The sequence below is a fragment of the Microcebus murinus genome, chromosome 9 (genome assembly GCF_040939455.1).
Source record: "Microcebus murinus isolate Inina chromosome 9, M.murinus_Inina_mat1.0, whole genome shotgun sequence".
Taxonomy (NCBI): Eukaryota; Metazoa; Chordata; class Mammalia; order Primates; family Cheirogaleidae; genus Microcebus; species Microcebus murinus.
Genome location: NC_134112.1, coordinates 628,815 through 651,081, shown reverse-complemented (window position 1 = coordinate 651,081; position 22,267 = coordinate 628,815). Strand labels below are relative to the sequence as shown.

At 40.8% G+C, this 22,267-nt stretch overlaps 1 protein-coding gene and 1 non-coding gene across 4 annotated transcripts in view; both read left to right on the top strand.

Moving 5' to 3' along the window:
- The first annotated feature begins 749 nt into the window (after positions 1-749).
- Positions 750-22,267, top strand: part of LANCL2 (LanC like glutathione S-transferase 2) — a 71,985-nt gene continuing 50,467 nt past the window's right edge. For 2 of the 3 annotated variants that reach the window (XM_076006238.1, XM_012786294.3), the window contains exon 1: positions 750-1,490. In XM_076006238.1, coding sequence (XP_075862353.1) covers positions 1,287-1,490 — 204 coding nt within the window. In that variant the 5' untranslated portion in view covers positions 750-1,286. Of the gene's footprint in view, positions 1,491-1,590; positions 1,650-22,267 lie in introns of those variants that run through there. The other variant, XM_076006239.1, reaches the window with a different exon arrangement.
- On the top strand, positions 12,359-12,421 carry LOC142873188 (U7 small nuclear RNA). Its single transcript, XR_012921231.1, has one exon. It is a non-coding gene; the product is annotated as a U7 small nuclear RNA (small nuclear RNA).

Genomic DNA, 22,267 nt, shown 5'->3' with positions numbered 1-22,267 from the left:
GTCCAGGAAGACACTAGAATAGGGTGGCAGTAGGGAGCCAGACTTTCTGCACATCACCCCACTCTGAGGCCACAGAGGCCAGGGGTGATTGAACTTTACTGCAACCTTTTACATTGTATTAATGTGTACCTCTCTTGGTTCCAGGAAGTGTCCCCCATCAGCTATACCCTAATCCTTATCTTTCTCACCCACTACCTTGGAATCCCCACAAAGGCAGAAACTATCTTTTTAACCTTACTTCTTCATCACCTAGTACCATCTGGTGCTCAATGTTTATTAGATGGAAGAAAATAGAAATAAGACATTTTCCTCAAGGAGGAGAAATCATTACATCTATTTGGTTCTACATAAATAACAAGAATAAAGAGAACCAATAAAGACTGTGAATAAATACCACGATTATATAAATGCAAAGATCTATTTGCTTGTGGCCTTTATGGTACACATTATGCTCCTGGACAATTACATTAATGTTTGAGGAATCTCTCTGGTCAATAAAATATCTGGATTATTACTGTGCTTTCATAGTATCTGTTACCAAAGATTATGTGCATTTATTCAAAACAAACGGACTGAAAATAAAACATTACCAAAAAAACCAAAAAACAAAACCCACCACAACAAAAAAAGGCCGTGGCTCCTCCTCCAAAGACACCCCCTCCCGACAGGGATGAATAGGAGGGACTGTCTCCCTCCCCCTCGTCCCCCGGAGACTATCCTTGCGGTGTTTTCTCTTAATACCAAACAAAGAGCTGCTGCTTTTCCTTTGGCCGGCGCGCCGGGCGGAGACGAGGACGAGGATGGAGCTGAGCCCCGGGACGCGCTCGCCGCCGCGGCCCGCACAGGCCGAGTGACCGAGAAGGCGGAACGCGCCCCGCCGCTGCCCGCGAAGTCTCCGCGTGCTGGTCCGCAGCGGGGAGCGGAAGCGGCGACACCCGGGCCCCGGCCCGTCCTGCGCGCCGCCGTGGTCCCTGCCCCGCGGCCGAGCGCGGGGAAGGCGCGGGCGGCGCCCCAGAGCCTGCCCGGGCACCACGTGCAGCGCCCAGCTGTAGCCCGATGTACTAGCCACCCGCCGCTAGGCAGGCCCTGCGGAGACGCTGCCGCCCGCGCCGAGGCCCCGCTCGCCCTCCCCGCCCGTGGCCTGGGCCTTCGTAGGGGCGGCCCGCAGTGGCGGCCGGCGAAAGCCCGGGCTTCCGGCGCGTTGCTGGAGCCGCAGCGCCGAGGCAGGAGGTTTGTCCCCGCGCGCGCGCCGTCCTGCGGCCCCGCTGGAGACCCGTGCGGCGGAGATGGGCGAGACCATGTCGAAGAGACTGAAGCTGCACCTGGGAGGGGAGGCAGAGATGGAGGAGCGTGCGTTCGCCAACCCCTTCCCGGACTACGAGGCCGCCGCCTCCGCGGTGCTCTCCGCTGGAGCGACAGAGGAGATGGGCTCTGCTTGCCACCCGCCCACCACGGATGAGCTCGGCCTCCCCTTTCACAGCGACGGAAAGGTGAGGCGGCGGCCGGGCCGGGCGGGGGGCGCCGGCAATGGTAGCGTCCACCCGCCCGCGGCCTGACGTCACCGGCGCGCGCAGCCTCGTTCTGGCCGCGGCGTGGGGGACCCGCGGTCCGGCAGCCTGTCGCCGGCTCCGGGCGGTCCTTCCCGGCAGGTGGGCTTGCAGGGCCTTGGGCTTCCGTCGTGGGAGCTGCATTCTCGCGGACAGGTGCCTCCAGGCCCTCCTGTCCGTGACATACTCTGATGGAGCGCTTTACTTCCTGGCGCTTGCAAGTGACCACCTAGCGCGGGCGGTTAGCTGTGCAGGTTTATGTGCCCGCGGGGGCTGTGCCCCCCCCTCCAGCTGCGGAGCTCGCGCCCACGTCGTTTCTCCACACATTTTCCTCAGGCTATCCCGGGCCCCCGCCGGTGCACTGTACCGGATAGGAACAACTGCAGAAAAGCCTTGTCCGATAACAGTAGGGTCGGAGCGGTTATTGCTTGTCTGCCTAGGAATTGGAAACGCGTGTAAGGGAGGCGAAACTTTACCCTTAGGGTCCTGAGCTGCGCTGGAGAATTTCATTGCTATAAAACAAAGTAACAGGAGAAAAGCACGCACATTTATTTCATACGTTTTGTGACATGGGAGACTTCATAAAGAAATGACACAAAGAAGTGAGGAAACTACATGCTTTTATATTAGACCGAACCAAGGGTGGCAATTGTGGAAAAGTAACTAAAATATTTGAGGAGGCTAAGAGAAGATTAGAATTATTTTAACAAGGTCAGTTTGTGCAGAAATCCCTTGACTTTGACGACCTGTCTCCAATGATAAGTGTTTCTTTCCTTCTGGTATAGGGAGGTCATCTTTTACATGGAAGTTTTTTGTTGTTGGTGGTTTTTTTTATTATTTAGGCATATTATGGGGGTACAGATTTTAAGGTTTCAATAAATGCCCTTTTCCCCCCTCCCCCCACAAATCTGAGTCTCCAGCGTGACCATCCCCCAGATGGTGCACATCTCACTCATTATGTATGTATATACCCGCCCCCTCCCCCCTGCCCAATAACCTATTACTGTAGTACTTATGTGTCCACTTAGGTGCTGCTCAGTTAATACCAGTTTGCTGGTGAGTATATGTGGTGCTTGTTTTTCCATTCTTGGGATACTTCACTTAGTAGTATGGGTTCCAGCTCTAACCAGGAAAATATAAGATGTGCTATATCACCGTTGTTTTAGAGCTGAATAGTACTCCATGGTATACATATAGCACATTTTATTAATCCATTCTTGGATTGATGGGCACTTGGGCTGTTTCCACAGCCTTGCGATTATGAATTGTGCTGCTATAAACATTCGAGTGCAGGTGTCTTTTTCGTAGAGTGTCATTGGATCTTTTGGGTAGATGCCCAGTAATGGGATTGCTGGATCAAATGGTAGATTCACTTGTATCGCTTTAAGGTATCTCCATATTGCTTTCCACAGAGGTTGAACTAGTTTGCAGTCCCACCAGCAGTGTAGGAGTCTTCCTCTCTCTCAGCATCCACGTCAGCATTTATTGTTTGGAGACTTTTTGATAAAGGCCATTCTCACTGGAGTTAAGTGATATCTCATTGTGGTTTTGATTTGCATTTCCCTGATGATTAGAGATGTTGGTCATTTTTCATATGTTTGTTGGCCATTCTTCTGTCTTCTTTAGAAAAGTTTCTGTTTTATTACCTTTTAGGAAGAAAATACGTTTAGAACACCCTTGTGATGTTTTTCGAGTGCTTTTAGCTTAAAATAATCCTGATGCCAAAGTGGCATATTTTGGGGTGGATTCTACTACCCTTCAGGGGTATCTGAACAAACCTTAACTTGGGGGGAGGAAAGTGGAAATAAAAGATGTGAGCGTCAGCACAACTGTTTTCAAGCTTGGTAAAACCATATATTTACCAGGCTGTGTTTTTCCACTAATGTTCCAAGATCTACTTCACCTCCTTTCCCTGCTCCCCATGTATTTCATATTTGTGAAAGGACAAGTTGGCCAAAACTAAGAAGGTAATTTTGAAAGAGCCATTGGTGTGAAGGCAAATGACTTATGTAAACATCACTTTTCTTGTATGTGATCAGCAACTGTAGATAACAATCCTTAGCTCACAGGGATGTTAGTGATTGAGTTAGGTGAAGTATATAAATTGCCTAGCAAACTGTTTGATTTGGTAGCTTAAGTAGGGCCTCAATAAATGGTAGCCTCTTTCTTACTGTGAACAATTTCAGTCATATGGTTTAGAATTCATGTATCAATGTTGGTTTTTTTCTAGATTTCTTCTATTTTTACGTAAATATACCTGTTATATTTGTGACTTGGTGTTCATTTTTTTTTTTTATAACAAAAATCCCTGACAAGCATTAAAAAAAATCCATCATTAATACTTATTACAGGTTGCCATCTCAATTCTCTTTGGAGTAAGTAGGTTACTGCAATGTTTAGTGAAAGATGAATTCTTGACAGGTGTTTGATCTTGGTAACATTCTTCATGAGAACAAAAAAGCTATGTGGGGAGCAGGTGAGTTTCATTTTCACCTTCACAGAAGGAGATAAACTGGTTCAACTCAAACTTCTGAAATTGCATGGTTTTCTTTTTACCCTTTATATCTGGATGTGTGGTTTTGACTTCAACTAGATGCCAAACTGACTTATATTTAAAAGAAAATTAAACCACAAATAACTAATAGAACTTGTGATATCTCTATGTAATTAAAATTATAATTGTTAAAAAATGTTTTATTTTTTAAAATATGTTGAGAATGCAATTAAGATAAAGATATGAAACTATGCATTTATTTTGATAGATGTGAAATTGCATGAAGATGAAGGTGTTATGAGTTGAATTGTGTCTCCCCTTTCCTCCCCCCAAAAAAGATATGTTGAAGTCCTAACCCATTGGAACCTCTGAATATGACCTTATTTGGAAATAAAGTTGTGGCAGATGTAATTAGTTAAGGTAAGGCCATACTGGCCCTTAATTCAGTATGACTGGTGTCCTTTATAAGAAAAGAAGAGCAACAGAGACGCACCTGGAGAAAGAAGATATAGCCATGTGATGATGGAGTCAGGGACTCAGGTGCCTTTCAGCACCAAAAGCTAGGAGAGGCAGGGAGGGATTCTCCCCTATAGGTCTCAGGAGAACTTGGCCCTGCTGACACTTTGATTTTGGAATTGGAGCCTCCAGAACTGTGAGACAATAAATTTCTGTGGTTTTAAGCCACCCAGTTTGTGACACCTCTAAGAAACTAATGCAGAGGGTAACTTGTTAATTTCTAAGTTAAGTGTTGAATGGTTTTCTTCTGATGACGTATGCTGTGGTAGGTAAAGATTACATAAATATACCAACACTATAACAGTTTATTACTGAGAATTCAAGTTACTTACCTGATCTTATTTTAGATTAGCTGTGTGTTATATTTGGTGTAATCAATCCGCAAAATTCACCTCCAGTTCTAAAACCACTCAGACCTGTTTCTCTGAATCATAAATAGGCACTCGTAACATTTTTTACAATATTGTCCAAATGTATGAAAAGCAGTGTTTCCCCGAAAATAAGGCAGGGTCTTATATTTATTTTTCCTCAAGAAGACACCCTAGGGCTTATTTTCAGGGGATGTGTTATTATTTTTAAGTGTGGCACAACAATCTACATTTATTCAAATATAGTCAAGTTGTCTTCTGGAACATCATCATAACTCTCCAAACCCCAAATTCTATTCTGAATTTCTTGTGACTCTATTTCCTTTAGAACCACTGGCCCCAATCTCTCATGTCGAGCAATAGGCTCTCATCGGGCGGATGAGAAGGGCTGCTTGTCTTCTTTCCCGCTCCGCAACCAAATGCATGGGTTGTGCAGATGTGCTGTGTGGCCATACCCATCACTAGGTCTTATTTTGTGGTAGGGCTTATATTGTGCAAATGCTTAGAAATCCTGCTAGGGCTTCTTTTATGGGTAGGGCTTATTTTCAGGGAAACATGGTAGCAATTTTTTGAATTATGGAAAACAGACACTCTTACTTTTCTGACAGCCATTTCCGCCCTTTTGCTTGATTTTGTTGTGGCCGTGGACTTCAGGGGGATTGGTCCCAGGTCTAGGAGTCAAGTCATGATTACTCTCAGCCAGAGGTTCTCAAAGAGTGATCTCTCACCAGTAGCATCAGCTTTATCTGTCAGTCAGATGGAAACCACACAATTTGATAGGGGAAGTTTAACATAAAGAGGTGTTATTAATATTAACCGTAAGGAGACTGATATGATGAGATTACACATATGTCTCACACATATATGCAGCTAACCTAAAATGAGATCAGGTAAATGATTTAAAGAATTCTTAGTAATAAACTGTTACTGGGTTGCTAGATTATGTAATCTTTACTCACTAACAGCATACATCATGAGAAGTAAAGAGAACTGTGAAGATTACAGGAACAGCGGAGTAAGAAGCCAAACCTCTAGGACTGAGAGGGCACTTACTAGTTTTCTGTGGCTGTGTGATAAATTACCCCCAATTTAGCAACTTTATAAGTGCTTCTTATCTCACACAGTGTCTGAGGGTCAGGAATCCCGTTGTGGTTCTGGCTCACTGTCTCTCCCAAAACTGTTGTCAAGCTCTCAGCCAGGGCTGACATCATTTTAAGGCTCAACTGGAGTGAAAAGTCTGTTTGCAAGCCCATTCACATGGAGGTTATTGCCTCATTAGCTGTTGGCTGGAGGCTTCAGTTTCTCACCACACGGGCCTCTCCATAGGGCTGCATCTTGACATGGTGGCTGGCTTCTCTAGAGTGAGTGATCAAAGAGAAAAAGTGTGCCAGGAGCAGCAGTTATTGCACAATGCAATCTCAGAAGTGATCTACCATCACTCCTGCCATATTCTGTTCATTAGAAGTGAGACAGTAAGTCTAGCCCACCCTCAAGTGGAGTGATTACACAGGGGCATAAATAACCTGAAATGTAGGGCCTTGTAGCCAGGTCTGAGATCTTGAACTTGTCTGAGAAGGCATGGCCATAGCTACTCACTGACTGGCAGAGAAATTGACACCACACCAGTGGAACTTGCTGGAAATGGACCCTCCAGAACCAGGCAATGAGTGTTATAGTGAGAATATATTAAGATATCTTGGTACAAGAGAAGAAGGAAGAGAAATTAATTCTGCCCATTAGTATCAGGGAAGGCTTTTCAGTTAAGATGATATTTATGTGGTTCTTGAAAGATTAAGTGGAGATTTTCCAGGCTAAGTTGGAGGACTGCGTGAGCAAGGACTTACGAGATGCTGCATTCAGGGAATGTCAGGGAGTAAAGTGTGACTGGAGAGGAGGGGGCATGAATGACACTGGGAGTAATGAGGCTAAAGAGGTAGCTTTATTTTAAAATAAATTTTATCGTGGATATTTAAGGTATACAACATGTTATTATGGGATATATAAAGGTAGTTAATGGGTTTCTATAGTGGCAAATTCACATATCAGTAATCTCACATAATTACCCATGTTTTTGTTTTTGTGGCAAGAGCTGCTAAGATTTACTCATTTAGCATGAATTCCAGATACAAAACAGTTTTATTACCTATAGACCCAGACCTCATGTTGCACCTTAGCTCTCTAGACATGTTCATCCTGCATATTTGTTACTTTGGATCCTCTGCCGTATGTCTCCCCATTTCCTCTTGTTACCTCTCTTCCCACCAATAGTGTACTTTTTAATAATAGCTATGCTAATGGGTGTAAAGTGGTTTTGATTTGCATTTCTCTGATTAATGATCCTGAGCACCTTTTCATACACCTGTTGGATATTTTTACATCTTCTTTGGAGAAATGTCTATTTAGGTGTTTTGCCCATTTTTTAAATTGGGTTATTTGTTTTTCACTGTTGAGATGTATGAGTTCTTTATAAATTTTGGATATTAACTCCTTTTCAGATATATGGTTGGCAAATATTTTTTCCCAGTCTGTAGGCTGACATTTCATTTTGCTGATTGTTTCCTTTGCTGAGCAGAAGTTTTTTTAGTTTGATCATCCTATTTATTTATTTTTGCATTTGTGGCCTGAGCTTTTGGTGTGATATCCAAAAAATCATTGCCATAGTCGATGTCTAGGAGCTTTTCCCCTATGTTCTCTTATAGTTTTATAGTTTCTGGTCCATCTAAAGGATTTTAAAACCTTTTCCACAGAAAAATGGATGAGGAAAACTCTTACTTGATGTCTGTAATTTGACATAATCTTTAACTATTGGAAATGCTTTATTTTATAATTCATTATTTAATTTTCCATATTTTTCTTATAAGTAAATGCTCTTTTGCTTCAAAATTTGTTTAATATCACAGTACATTATGGAAACATAAGGAAATCACTACTTCTCAACTGTCCAGAGACATATAATTTTTTTCTTCATTCAGAATGAACTAAAATAATGTGTGTGTTGGGTGGAGGGTGGGGTACATACTCTGAACTTTCCTCCTCAAAGTGAGATTTGTGGACCAAAAGCCTCAGTACTTCCTGAGAGCTTGTTATAGAAATGCAGATCCCACTCCACACCTAAGGAACCACAGTCTATATTTTGACAAGATCCCCAGGCCAGGGAATTCATAAATTTGAGGAATATGGCTCTGTAGCTTTGTTGCATTTTCTTTTAATATGAACTTCAGCTCCATCCAATTTTCAGTTCCTGATTTGGAAAGATACTGAGATAGAAGGTTAATGGTGAGATTATGGAGAGGAAACTAATGAAATATGGTAAATTAGCATTTCCTGTGTTTTGGAAATCTATAGTGTAGAGCAGTTAAGGATTTTCATAGACCTATGTTTGACTCCTACTTTTCTGCCACTTATTGGCTATAAACTTTGGGCAAATTATTTAACCACATTGAACCTTTATTTTCTTACCACATCAACTTATTATAAATGGTTAAATGGAAAAGCTAATTGATAGTTCTTAATATAGCATATTTGTTAAAAGCTTGTAATAATATAGTTGTAATATAACCACCTCTTCCTCAATGGGTTGTTACAATGGCTAATTGAGTTAATACATTTAGAACATCCAGAACAGTGCCTAGTATAATTAGTAATATAGATACATAGGTATTAGGCTGGTGCAAAAGTAATTGTGGTTTCAGACCATGAATTTGAAATCATTATAACTGGGCTCAAACACATCTTTATTGATCAAAATAGGAACAATTATAATCAACACATTTTTGCCAATGAGAAATAAATTCGTTTATTCCTGTAGTGTAAAAATCCGTGCTTCGGGATTCGACGAACTCTCAGAAAGCATTTTCTGCATCCTACTGGTTGTGGAAGCCTTTTCCCTACAAAAAGTTGTCGAGATGCTTGAAGTGGTAGTTGGTTGGCAAGAGGTCAGGTGAATATGGCAGATGAGGCAAACTTCGTAGCCCAATTCATTCAACTTTTGAAGCTTTGGTTGCATGACATGCGGTCGCGTGTTGTCGTGGAGAAGAATTGGGCCCTTTCTGTTGACTGATGCTGGCTGCAGGTGTTGCGGTTTTCGGTGCATCTCATCCATTTGCTGAGCACACTTCTCAGATGTGATGGTTTCATCTGGATTCAGAAAGTTGGAATGGATCAGACTGGCAGCAGACCACCAAATTGGTGCCATGACCTTTTTTGGTGCAAGTTTGGCTTTGAGAAGTGCTTTGGAGCTGCTTCTCAGTCCAACCACTGAGCTGGTCATTGTATAAAATCCACTTTTTGTGACATGTCGCAATCTGATCAAGAAATGGTTTGTTGCATACAATAAGAGAAGATGATACTTCAAAATGATGATTTTTTTTGATTTTTGGTCAGGTCATGAAGCACCCACTTACCGAGGTTTTTTACTTTCCAATTTGTTTTAAGTGCCGAATGACTGTAGAATGTTTAACCTTGAATTCTTTGGCAACTTCTCATGTAGCTGTAAGAGGATCAGCTTTGCTGATTGCTCTCAGTTGGTCATTGTCAACTTCTGTTGGCCGGCCATCACGTTCCTCATCTTCAAGGCTCTCGTTTCCTTTGCAAAACTTCTCAAGCCACCACTGCACTGTACATTCGTTAGCAGTTCCAGGGCCAACTGCGTTGTTGATGTTGCGAGTTGTCTCCGCTGCTTTATGACCTATTTTGAACTCAAATAAGAAAATCACTGACATTTGCTTTTTGTCTAACATTGTTTCCATAGTCTAAAATAAAATAAACAGCAAATAATAAGTCATAAGCAGGAAAATGCACATTAAGATGATGTCTAACAGAACCACATATAAGAATGAATTCCAATATCAAAGGCCAAATTTCAACAATGCTAAAACCGCAATATACTTTTGCACCAACCTAGATAGTAAGAGTTCAGTTAATGACAGCTATTGACATTATTATTTATATCTCTCATTTCTTATTACAGTATAAAATATGAAAAATTTCTTTCAATTTTATATTTTCATTGGAATACAGGAAAAGACACATAACCTTCACTTTTTCCTTCTTAGGGAGATGCTTATTCTTGTCTCCTTTTCCTTCTGAGGAAAATATGGTTGGATACGCAATGTTCATATGGGTAGGTCCTCAGATCGTCAACAATTTCCAGATTTCTAAACCCAGTACCATGTACTTTACTTACTCCCCTCATCTCTGAGAGGGGCAGGACAAAGAGGAACAGCCACACCCCAGGGAGTATGGAGATATAAAGTTCTACCCACACTCTTCCAGAGGTTCATGTTCCGGCCTCAGCAAAATTGAAAATTGGCGTGAATCATGCCATGGGTCTTCAGATTCACATATCTGTGCTTGAAACTGTAAGGGAAAAATTCTGCACCCCCCTCCTAATAATAACATGATTAAGTAACTATAAGAAAAGCACTTGACTAAACCTCGGCCTGATGCAAACTTTGTAACTTCTATCTTATAAAAGCAGAACTGCCAAATAGCATGGATAAGCAACTTTTGTAGCCCTTACCTCATACAAGCCTTGTAACCATTTTTTTCTTCTGTAACCACCAACTTCCTCATAACAAAGCATATAAAAACCAGCATATTATTAACCCCATTTGCTCAGAATTTGGAGGTGAGACCCCTCTGAGCCCGCGTGTAATAAAAAGCCTAGTTTGCTGTACTTGTGTGGCTCTCGGTTTGTTTCCCTGTCCTGTTTGCTGTTACAAAACCTCAGACAAAAGCTCTGAATGTTTAATTTGTGATTACTAAAGGGCTTAGTTACTGTGATTCATTTTTGTTTCTCTTCTCTACTTCACTTTTCTCCTTGAACAAGAATTTTTTCTTGAATATGCTTGAGTTATTTTTACTTTTCAATATGTACACTGTTTGATACTGAACTAAGAAAATAGTACATACTCAGTAAATGTTTGTTGAATGAATAAATGTATTGAAATTTAAAAATATTTTTATTTTACTAGAGCCATATTTGCTTATTAATAGTATAATTTGGTGTTTTTTTAAATCTCTATTTAAAATGTTATGTGCATTGTCAGCATCTTGGTCTCCTAGATGATATTCTAAGCTAATGTAGACAAAGACTCTGTGATATACTTTGGGGGGGTCTGGGTGAGGAATATACCTCGTAAGGGCAGCTAGCAGTCTTCTAGGGCCAGAGTAAGTTGTGAGCAAATTTTGCTGGGATAGAATTGAATATAACAAACTGAACTTTTCAGAACATGCTCCTGTCTTCCATGTATTTTAATTATAACCATGCAGCAATTGTTTAATAAAAATGAAACCTAAATTCTCTCTGAGAGTGTTCCATAATTAAATATAATTTGACCACTATGTCTCACTATCTCTGTTCCGGCAAGTGGTACAGCTAGTGTTACAGCTCTTGACCGGGGAAAGAACCGAGTGGCACAGGAAGAGTCATAGAACAGCCTTTATTCCGCCAGCAGGCTCAGCCAACTTCTGACCCCTCTTCCTTGTTCTCCTCCAGTTTTTATACCCTTGGTAGGATTCAGAAAGCGTCCAATCAGCAACAAGTTTTAACATCCAGGCAGCAACAAACTTTAACATCCTATCAGCAGTGGGATTCAAAAAGTATCCAATCAAGATCTCCCAGCAGCGCAGCCCATGGAAACCAGGGGCGCCACCGAGGAGAGATGGGTGCCTCCGCCTAGTAGTCGGCGGGAGAGGCGCCGCCTGTCCGACGGTTTTACTGTCATCTCCGTGGGGTCCTCATGATCTCTTGAAGTATAATTATTTGTGTTTTGAGCCCTTGAGTTCAGTTTATAAATATGCCATCTCTTAGTTTGTCCTTGGTTCTGTATTGCAATTATAAACTTCCTTGTGGTTAGGAGATATATCCCCTAGAGAGTATGCACAGCAGATTATCAACGAATTTTTATGACACATCAAAATTGGGCTAGGTGTATGTACTTAGGATAGGTAACGTAGAATATTTTCTATTATATTATTGACTTAGAAATAAGAACAGAAAGGGGCCTGATTCTGTAAATCTATGCCTATTTTTAGGAAAATGAAATATTTTTAAACATCTAAGCAAATTGCATTTTCTTGGTACAGATGCAGTTTAGAAAAGGGCTTGTTTACTGAAAATACCACTAAATGAAGGTATATGTTTCCACTCCAATCTAATTCTTTGCTGCCAAAAGATACAGCTCTCCCCACCCACCATGTTTTTTGCCTTCAGTAATTAACTTTGAGGTAAGTATTGAGGTACTTTTGTTTTATTTGGTTTTGTTTACAGAATGGAGTGTTAAAAAACCAGGCCTATGCTCTTCCTGTATAACCATCACGGAGCATGTAATTTACAAATGATCATTATTAGCCTAGGAGAGCTGAGATTATGAAAGCTCTTTCCCTGACCCAAGTCCCCTAACAAAAAGGTTTGTTAAAACTTTTTGTAATAGTGTTACAGTTCTTTTAGAATTTGTTTTAGCAGATGTTCTGGTCCTCACTGGAAGACCCCCCCCCCACCTTAACTAAAAAAATAAAACTTTTCATAAGACAGATTTACTGTTGTTTACATTTGCAACTTTGTATATATCACCTATACAAAATATGGGTCAAAAATCTATTCTTACCATCTTAAAATAGTAGGCAAGGCATTCTTTCTTAGCTTCAGTTTCCTCATATGCCATGGGGATGATAATGCTGTTTTAGGATTATCAAGAGAATTAAATTAGAAAAGTGCTACAAGTACATAGCATATATTAGGAGTGTAGTAAGTGATTTTATTAGTAAGCTCCTCTGGTGCATTTACAGTAGTATTCAAACCCAAAAGTTTAATTCATGCATAACTGTTCAAAGCTTACCTTTTTATTTTTAGGAGTTATTTATATGTTCATGTTGATGCCTATTTTGAGACTTTCCACTCTCCTCTGTTTGAGGTTAAGATCATGACTCTTTAAAAGTTGTCAATCTTTTTTATGATCTCTGTATTTTTATTATATATATGTCAGTTGTATTTCCTCAAACTAGCACTAAATTAAAAAAATAAAATACAGAAGAACATAATATGTATTTTAGAAAGGGAATGATTACATATTCCTTACTTTTCAGATAGAATTTCTCCAGGATTACCATGTCTTTCACTTAAATGCCTTTTTCATAAACTCTTTGTCCCATGCTTTCCACATAGCAAACCTTGGTCTCTCTGTGAGACTCTCCCTGGAGCGCTCTCAGAGCTGTCTGGGGACTGTGTTACCTGACCAGGCCTCTCAAAAGACTGGATAAGAAACTTGTATTCATTTTCTCTTGCTGCCGTAAATAATTACTCCAAATTTAGCAGCTTAAGATACCATTTATTTATTTTTTCCTCAGTTGTGTAAGTCAGAAATCCAGGTACAGTGAGACTTGGCTGGCTCCTCTACTTAGAATTTCATGAGACCAAAATCAAAGTGTCAGCAGGGTGGCTCTTTCCTGAGCCTTTGGGGTGAACGTGCTTCCAGACTCATTTGGGTTCTTGGCCATGTCTGGTTCCTTTGGGTGTTGGACTGTGGTCCCTTTCTTTGCCGTCTGTCAGCCAGGCCGGCCTCTGCTCCTAGATGTTGCCTGGTCCCTTCCTTTGCTCTCCACATGGCCCTCCTACCTCACATCTCTCTAATTTCACCTTCTGCCCCCTCTCTCTGTCTCTCCAGTCAGAGAACGTTCTCTGCTTTTAACGGCTCTTAGGATTAGATGGGCCCCACTTGGAAATCCCATATACTCTCCCTATTTTAAGATCTGTAGCCTGTTTGAGGTGTCAGGATATCTTTGGGGGCCATTCTGCCTACTGTAAATGTTCTTAGCATGTTGGTTCAGAGCTTGCAGTCTGGGGCTGCCTGCCTGGGTTCACACTCCAATTCTGCCACTCACTGTTCATTTGACTTTGGTAAGTCACCCTGTCTCTCTCCTTGTGCTTTGTATTTGTCATGTTAAGTGGGAGTAGTGATTGTACCTTCACCAAGAACTGTAATGGTGGTGAAGGCAGCAACAGACTGAGGGGCTGTGTATTCCTTTAGTGGAGTTTAGGATCCAGCATCCACACACACACACACACAGAGCCCTGCAGAGCAAGCTCAGCAGCATTTATCCCAGTGTGGAATAAGCTTTCATGGCCTTCTGGTGCACAAAGTGCCCCACTGATGATACTTCTGAATACACACTTGCCTGCCCCTGGAGCAAGGATCTGATAACATCCCCAGCATATTCCTGAATACCTTCTACAAGAGAGAACTGAAGATTGTTTTCCAAGGTCTACCATTTTCCTAGAAGTTCCAGGCTATAGACATTTCTGAATTGTTCATATGTTAGTCTACATAGACATACATATTTTTCTGAATATACCATATTGTATATTGCTAGTCAGGCATTATGCAGAATCATAATTATTTTTATGTTTATCTCATTAGACCCTGGGTTATCCCGCCTTTGGAGGTAATCAATCTTAGTCAACTTTTTGTCCCAATAACAGTGGCTGGCACATGGAAATCACTGATTACTTGTTTTTCAAAAGAATAAGTGAATAAAATAATCTAATATTGGACTCAAAATTTACTAGTGATCCACATTTTCTTTTTTCTTACCTATTTCATAGATATCTGAAATATATATAATGCTGGCTATTTTAATACATATTAAGTTGTTAATATGCCAATTATATTATGCTTGCAAAGCTTTACTCCAAAATAGAGAAAATTTGGGCCTTTATCTTCAGAAGTTTTTAGAGTGTTGATCCATTCTAATCACCAATATTTGTTAAATTGTAAAACTTTGTAAAATCTACTTTTTATTTTTTCTGTATACAATACAAAACACAGCTTATAAACACGCTCATGTGAACCCATACCTTCTCTAAACTCTAGAGTTGAGGCAGAGAGGTACAGAATACATGCATATGTATTAGGAAATGAATTATTCCCTTTATTACTGTGAAGTACATGGAAAAAATATGGATAAAGAAGAATAATTCAATTTCCAGAAAGTTTTTCAACAACATAACTGGAGTAATTCATATGCTTAAATGTCACCCAGTGTTTGTCTGCCTTTCTCTTTATCTTTCTCTCTTCTCCCTCCCCCACCTGCCCTTCCCCCTCCTCACTCTTCCTTGCCAATAAAAAGCTTTCTCATCCAAACTCTAAGATTTATTACCAGGAAAAACACTATGAGGTAGAGAAATAAATCTTCCCATATACATGCATTCTATATCATTTGAAATAATAGGTGCAGTGACGCCTTACAAGGAGTTTTACAACTTGTGATTAATATCCGTTCCAATATATTTTTGCTTTATAACACACTTGTGCATCCTGGTTTGGGAAAATTGCCTACCATATAGAGAAAGAACATGTTCTTTCTGGTTGCAATGTAATTACTAAAAATCAGTCTCAAAGTCAGAGATAACACCTGCAAAGTTCTTTAACTGCTCCTGCTGTTTCTGTGCCGTGTGGTATGTGTTTGTATTCATATGGTATGATTGAGTGAAGTCTGTAAGTCCTGAAAATATATAGGTAAAATGTATATATGAATCAAGAAAAAAATTTTACAGTAAGCAGCACATGTGAAGCCCAGGAACTTTAGAATCAGACAGCCTGATTATCATGTGACCATGAGTAAGCCTCAGTTTTCTCACCTAAGAAACAGAATGGGTGATGTGAAGATTAATTGAAATATCATGTAAAGCACTTAGTGCCAGGCATATAATGCTTATTAGTTACCTTTGTAATAATACCATAATTTAAATGAGATGAGCTAGTTAAAATTTCTCCTGGCACAAAAATCTCCATCAAATCCAAATAGAATTATAGCATAATAAATTTTCTTTGTTGAAGAGATTTTGGTTCCAGTATAAACAAATTAGAAGTCTCTTTTATGAGAAGTTGTTAGAAAAAGAGGAACTAGAAAAAATACCTTAAAGCAAAGGGCAGAGAAATGATTTTTGTAATGAAAGCTGAGAAAATATTAAAGGGAGTTTAAGTAATCATAAGCCTTAAAAACATACTCGAGGGGCATTTATGAGGAATAAAGGGTTAATAGCATATGCTTTAGAATTAAGTTACTCTGATAGAACTAGCACTGAATATGAGTGTGAGTTAGTACTGCCTTCAGCTAAAATAAACGGAACACTCAATTTAGAAGTATCTTCATCAGATTGCTTTTCCCATATAATGAGAAGTCTAGAGGTAGACAGCTGTGGTGTTATTTGACTTCAGTAAGATCAGGGCCAGGATTTCTGCGGTTACTTTGGTCTTTCTCTCATGTTTGTTCTGTTACAGTACAAGAAGGCTGCTGTAGCCCCAGACATCATGTCCAGGTTTTTAGGAGGGAGAAGGGATAAAAATGAGGGAAGTGATAAATATGTATTTCTTTCTCTTATCAAGAAAAATAAGAACCTTCCAAGATCTCCTAGAAGACTTGTGCTTAGGTGTCAGTGGTCTGAACTGTCACATGGGAAAGCAAATAGCTCTTCCCAAGTTTGATACATTACTGTTCTGAGTATGATTATAATTCTTGTTAAGAAAGAAGAGGGTATGGGGAATAGATATGGGCTAGGTACTAATTTACAGGTTCTGCCACACCAGGTATTAGCGAGATATTATCCTAATTTTTCCTTCTCATGCAGATTATTCTGCATCTCTGATTACAGTAGAAACCAAAGGCAAGACTCAGGAGTCTTAAGTTACTAACTTGGAGTCGAAAAGTTATTAAGAAGTTTGATGGAGAATCAATTATTGTTTTTGGTGCATTAACAACATGAAAGTAAAATACATTTAAGAGCTTATCATCAAAACTGTAGGGAAGGACAAATCTGGAAAACATTGCTAATAAGCAAAGATTGGTAAAATGAAATCTACTTGCATAGTACTTATTACATCACCTTTGAGGTCAGTGAAATATTGATATTGCATTCATTGATATACTACTATTTTTATCATTTTTTTAAGTAAACATATTTATAAAGATTTTCATGAAGTTGTTTTTGGCCTTAGATTTCTAGCTTGGCTTTTCTCATGAGAGAAGGTCATGATTGAGTAGAAATTATTGTAATTATGTTATTACTTTGAAAAATATTTAATGGAAAGATACAATTTGAAAGCTAATGCTATGTCTTAATCACTTAATAGAATCCATTGTCTAGCTGACCATTATAACCTTGGGCAACTATTATATATAATGTTAAGGGGGAAAATCATATTCAGTACCCATATTATGGCAGAAATGTGTCTACTTATAAATATCTACATTTAAATCCTCTTGAGTTGGTCTTAAAGTGGATATACCCATCACTGAGTGCTCATCTATTACTTACAATGGCTTAAAAATGTGGGCAGGAATGGACTTTATTGATATTATATGTACCTTGGGTACACAAAAAGGGGAATAGACTGGAATTTTTTTTAACTTAAAAAGCAGTTTTAAGGCACTTAGACTTCTGGTGATGATGGACTATTCCCTACTGGAGGATTCCCTGTATAAAACAAGTATAAACCTTGAATATAATACGAAAAGCAACTACTCAAAGGCACTGGATAGTAAACAGACCAGAGTGTAATTGCTTTTTTGTATTTTGTCCATATTCTATAGTACATGGTTATAAATAGTTTTGCGTTATGTCCAAGCTCTATGGAATATGGTTATCAGATATGACTGGCAGAGAGGAACCCTGTGGAGTAAATTTCCTGTCTCCAGGTCTTTATCTTGGAGCTAAGTGCCATTTATGTGGAGCACACAGTGGTGGCAGGCGGTGCCTATGGGACAAACCTGTTTTCAGAAAAACCAGAAAACTATGCATAACCATGGTTTCTGAAGACAATGGGGAAGAGGAATAAGCCAAAGAAGGGAATCCCCCAATTTTGTCTAAATGTGATCCTAACCAAATTTTAAAAGATGAATTCCTGGAACAGACTCAGAGAAGCTCAATTAAAGACAAAAGATGTGGGTTGGGATCAAGATGGTGGATGAGAAACACCGCCAGACAGAGTGACTCTGCAGAAAAGACAGATTCTAGCAGAAATTGGAAGAAAGAAGCAAGAAGACGAGCATACAGCGGATGAGGGTCGGAAGGAGGGGTACCTGAGACCACGGGAGACTCCACGGGAGGAGATTTCGGAGGAGAACTGGAAGCTGTGACCTCGGAGGAGCCCGGAGACCAGCAGCAAGGGTAGGTGGATCAGTCACCTTTCCGCTCCCCTGCATCTGGGACTGCTGGTGGACTCCCCAGCCGGTAGAGAGACCAGCGGACACCAGCCCAGCGACGGCCGCTGCCAGTGAGCGGTAAGCCAGTAGCGGTTGCGGCACCAGGCTCCCAAATCCCTCGGGCACCTCCGTGTGCACAGACCCAAGCTGCGCGGCAGGCACCATATTGCCTCACTCTCCCCTCCGCCGACCGTACCCACGGCTGCCGAGAGAGACAATATAGCCACCAGCTGGAGGCATCTCCAGGCAACGGGACCTTCCCTTTTGGGGCCCTACAGCTGACTAAGGGGAACTCAGACTGTGAACTCCCTACCCGCCAGCCCTCCCAGGTACTACTGGCACAGTAATCCCAGGAGAACGGGGCAGACCCTGAGGCTGAGAGACATAGACCCAGCATGGGCTCCCTGTGGGTGAATTGGGACCGGCACTCCTCTCCCTGGTGGGGATATAGTTTGAACTCTGGGGCCCAGAGGTCAGACCTGCAGACCAGATCCCGAGCACTGAGGTCTCGCATTGCCCAGGGCACAGAAGGGATATATGTGAACAGCCTACTGAGGTGTGTGTGCCTTTAGGGGCAGATCAGCGTCCTAGAGGGCAACTCTCCTCCCAAAGGGAGGCCATGTGCCTAGCCCAGGTGGCGTTCCTGCACAGAGAACCTCCCCGCCAGCATGACAGTCTGGAGATGCCTGGTGGCGTGTGGTCTGGCCTGCTGACAGAGGCCCAGGAGTAGCTGTGGAGTGGGGAGGGTGGAAAGAAGCGAGGCTCGCTCCAGACTGCAGGTCTCAGACAGCCCCACCCTCACACACAGATATTCTGTTTGAGTGGGGCCATTCCAGGCCCTCCCTGACAGCTTTGCCTGGAAGCAGAGAACAGAACGTTGACCCCTGCTAACGACATTGGTGGTGCCTGAGGGCAGGCTTACCCAACCCAGCTCCGCCCAGACTCTCTCCTAGACCAGCCCTTACTGAGGGGGAGAAAAGGACACACCTGGAAGTCCCAGGGCCCCACCGACCACCTGAGGCCCTAGAGTGCCTCTCTACAGGAACAAGAACTGATAACAGGACACAAAAAGAACAGAGTAGCCTGTTTCTCCAAGCAAGCACCATCTACTGACAGGGAGGACATCCTGCACACCCTTTTCACGGCACCTACTGACTCATTATACTGGGAGTGGTTAAATCTCACCCACAGACACCACCTACCACCTTAGAAACTAAACAAAGTGTGTGAATACCCAAGCAAAAACCTAAAGGAAAGAAACAACAACTCATCGACATAGGAAGAAATCAGCGAAGGAACTCAGGAAATATGAAGAACCAAATGGAAAACACACCCCCAAAGAGGAGTACCAGCCCCCTAGAAAAAGACACCAACCAAAATCAGACAACCAAAATGACAGAAGAGGAATTTCCTATGTGGATCATAAGAAAACTCAATGACCTGCAAGAACAATTCAATAACCAACACAAAGAAACCACAAAAAGCCTCCAGGACCTAGAACAAAAGTTCACTAAAGAAATAGACACAATGAAGAAAAGTTTAACCGAACTCCTGGAAATGAAGAATCAATTCAGGGAACTACAAAATACAGTGGAAAGTCTCAAGAACAGGGTAGATCAAACAGAAGAAAGATTCTCAGAGATTGAAGATAACACCCTCCAACTGTGACAAATACAACAGTCACAGAGATAGAGCAGAGAAATAAGAGAAAACAGCAAAGCCTACAGAAAGTGGGATTATGTGAAGAAACCTAATGTGAGGATCATAGGGTTACCAGAAGGGAAGAAGACAACACTCAAAGGTGGACAAGCTATTTGAAGCTATAATAGAGGAAAATTTCCCAGGTCTTGCTCAAAATCTCGATATACAAGTTCAAGAAGTTCAGAGGAACCCTGGGAGATTCAATGCAAACAGGAAGACGTCACGACATGCAGTCATCAGACTGACCAAAATATCAACTAAAGAGGGCCTTCTAAGAGCTGTAAGAAGAAAGAAGCAAGAGACATACAAGGGAAAGTCAATTCACATAACACCAGACTTTCTAATAAGACATCACAAGCAAGGAGAGACTGGGGCCCCATTCTCACTCTTCTGAAACAAAACAATGCCCACCCTAGAATGTTATTCCCTGCAAAACTAAGCTTCATATATGAAGGAGAAATAAAGACATTCTCAGACAAGCAAAGTCTCAGAGAATTCACAAAGACAAGACCAGCCCTACAAAAAGTACTCAAAACAGTGTTACCCACGGAACACCATAATAAAAACTCACGAATATAAAAACAACCAAAACACAAAGATTAAAGGCCAGATAATACAATGGCTCGAGAGAGAAATCAAAGCAACAACATCCAACCTCACACAATGAACAGTAATCTACCTTACCTATCAGTTTTCTCAATAAATGCAAATGGCTAAACTCTCCACTCAAGAGACATAGGCTGGCTAAATGGATAAGAAAATAAAGGCCAAGTATATGCTGTCTTCAGGAAACACATCTAACCTAGACTAAAAGTAAAAAGGTGAAGATCAGTATTCCAGGCAAGTGGAAGTGAAAAGAAGGCTGGCGTGGCAGTTCTAATTTCAGACGATTTAGTTTTTAAACCAACAAAAGTAGTGAAAGACAAAGAGGGTCATTATATAATGGTGAAGGGCACACTTCAACAAGAAGAGATAAAAATTTTAAATATAGATGCACCCAACTTAGGTGCACCCAGATTCATAAAGCAACCCTTACTGGAGATAAGCAAATGGATTAATAGCAACTCCATAATCACCGGAGATTTCAACACCCCACTGACGGCACAAGACTCATCCTCCAAACAGAAGATTAATAAAGAAATAATGGACTTAAACAAAACTCTAGAACAGTTGGGTCTGACTGACATTTACAGAACATTCTACCCAAAATCCACTGAATATACGTTCTTCTTATCAGCACATGGGACATTCTCTAAGATTGACCATATCCTAGGACACAGTAAATCTCAAGAAATTTTAAAAAATAGAAATCATACCATGTACCTTCTCAGATCACAGTGGAATAAAAGAAGAAATCAACCCTAACAGAAACTCACATTTCTACAAAAAACGTGGAAATTAAACAACCTCCTACTAAATGATTACTTCATAAATGAAGAAATCAAGATGGAAATAAAAAAAATTCTATGAAGAAAATGACAATGGAGAGACAAGTTATCAAATCCTCTGGGACACAGCTAAAGCAGTTCTGAGAGTAAAGTTTATCTCCATAAATGCCTGTAACCAAAAGTCAAAAAGATCACAAATAGACAATCTAATGAAAGGACTCAAAGAGCTGGAAAAAGAAGAACAGACCAACCCCAGATGCAGCAGAAGAAGTGAAATCAACAAGATCAAATCAGAACTAAATGGACTTGAAAAGAGGGAAGCTATTCAGGAGATTAATAAAACAAAAAGCTGGTTCTTTGAAAACATAAACAAAATTGACACGCCATTGGCTAAGCTAACAAAAAGCAGAAAAGAGAAATCTCTAATAAGCTCCATCAGGAACAAAAAAAGGAGATATCACAACTGATTCCAAATAGATATAAGATATAATTTATGAATACTATAAAAATCTTTATTCACACAAACTGGAAAATGTGGAGGAAATGGACAAATTTCTAGAAATACACAGCCTCCCTAGGCTCAACCAGGAAGAGATAGATTCCCTGAACAGACCAATCTCAAGAGCTGAAATTCAAACAGCAATTAAAAATCTCCCTAAAAAGAAATGTCCCGGTCCAGATGGCTTCACACCCAAATTTTACCACACTTACAAAGAAGAACTAGTACCTATATTGCAGAAACTATTCCACAACATCGAGAAGAACGGAAACCTCTCGGACACCCTTTATGAAGTGAATATTACTCTGATACCAAAACCAGGAAAGGATGCAACAAAAAAAGAAAACTACAGACCAATATCCCTAATGAATATAGATGCAAAAATTTACAACAAAATCTTAGCTAACTGAATCCAGACGCTTATCAAAAAAATAAACCATCATGACCAAGTGGGCTTCATCCCAGGGATGCAGGGATGGTTCAACATACGTAAATCTATAAATGCAATTCACCACACAAACAGAAGCAAAAACAAAGACCACATGATTCTT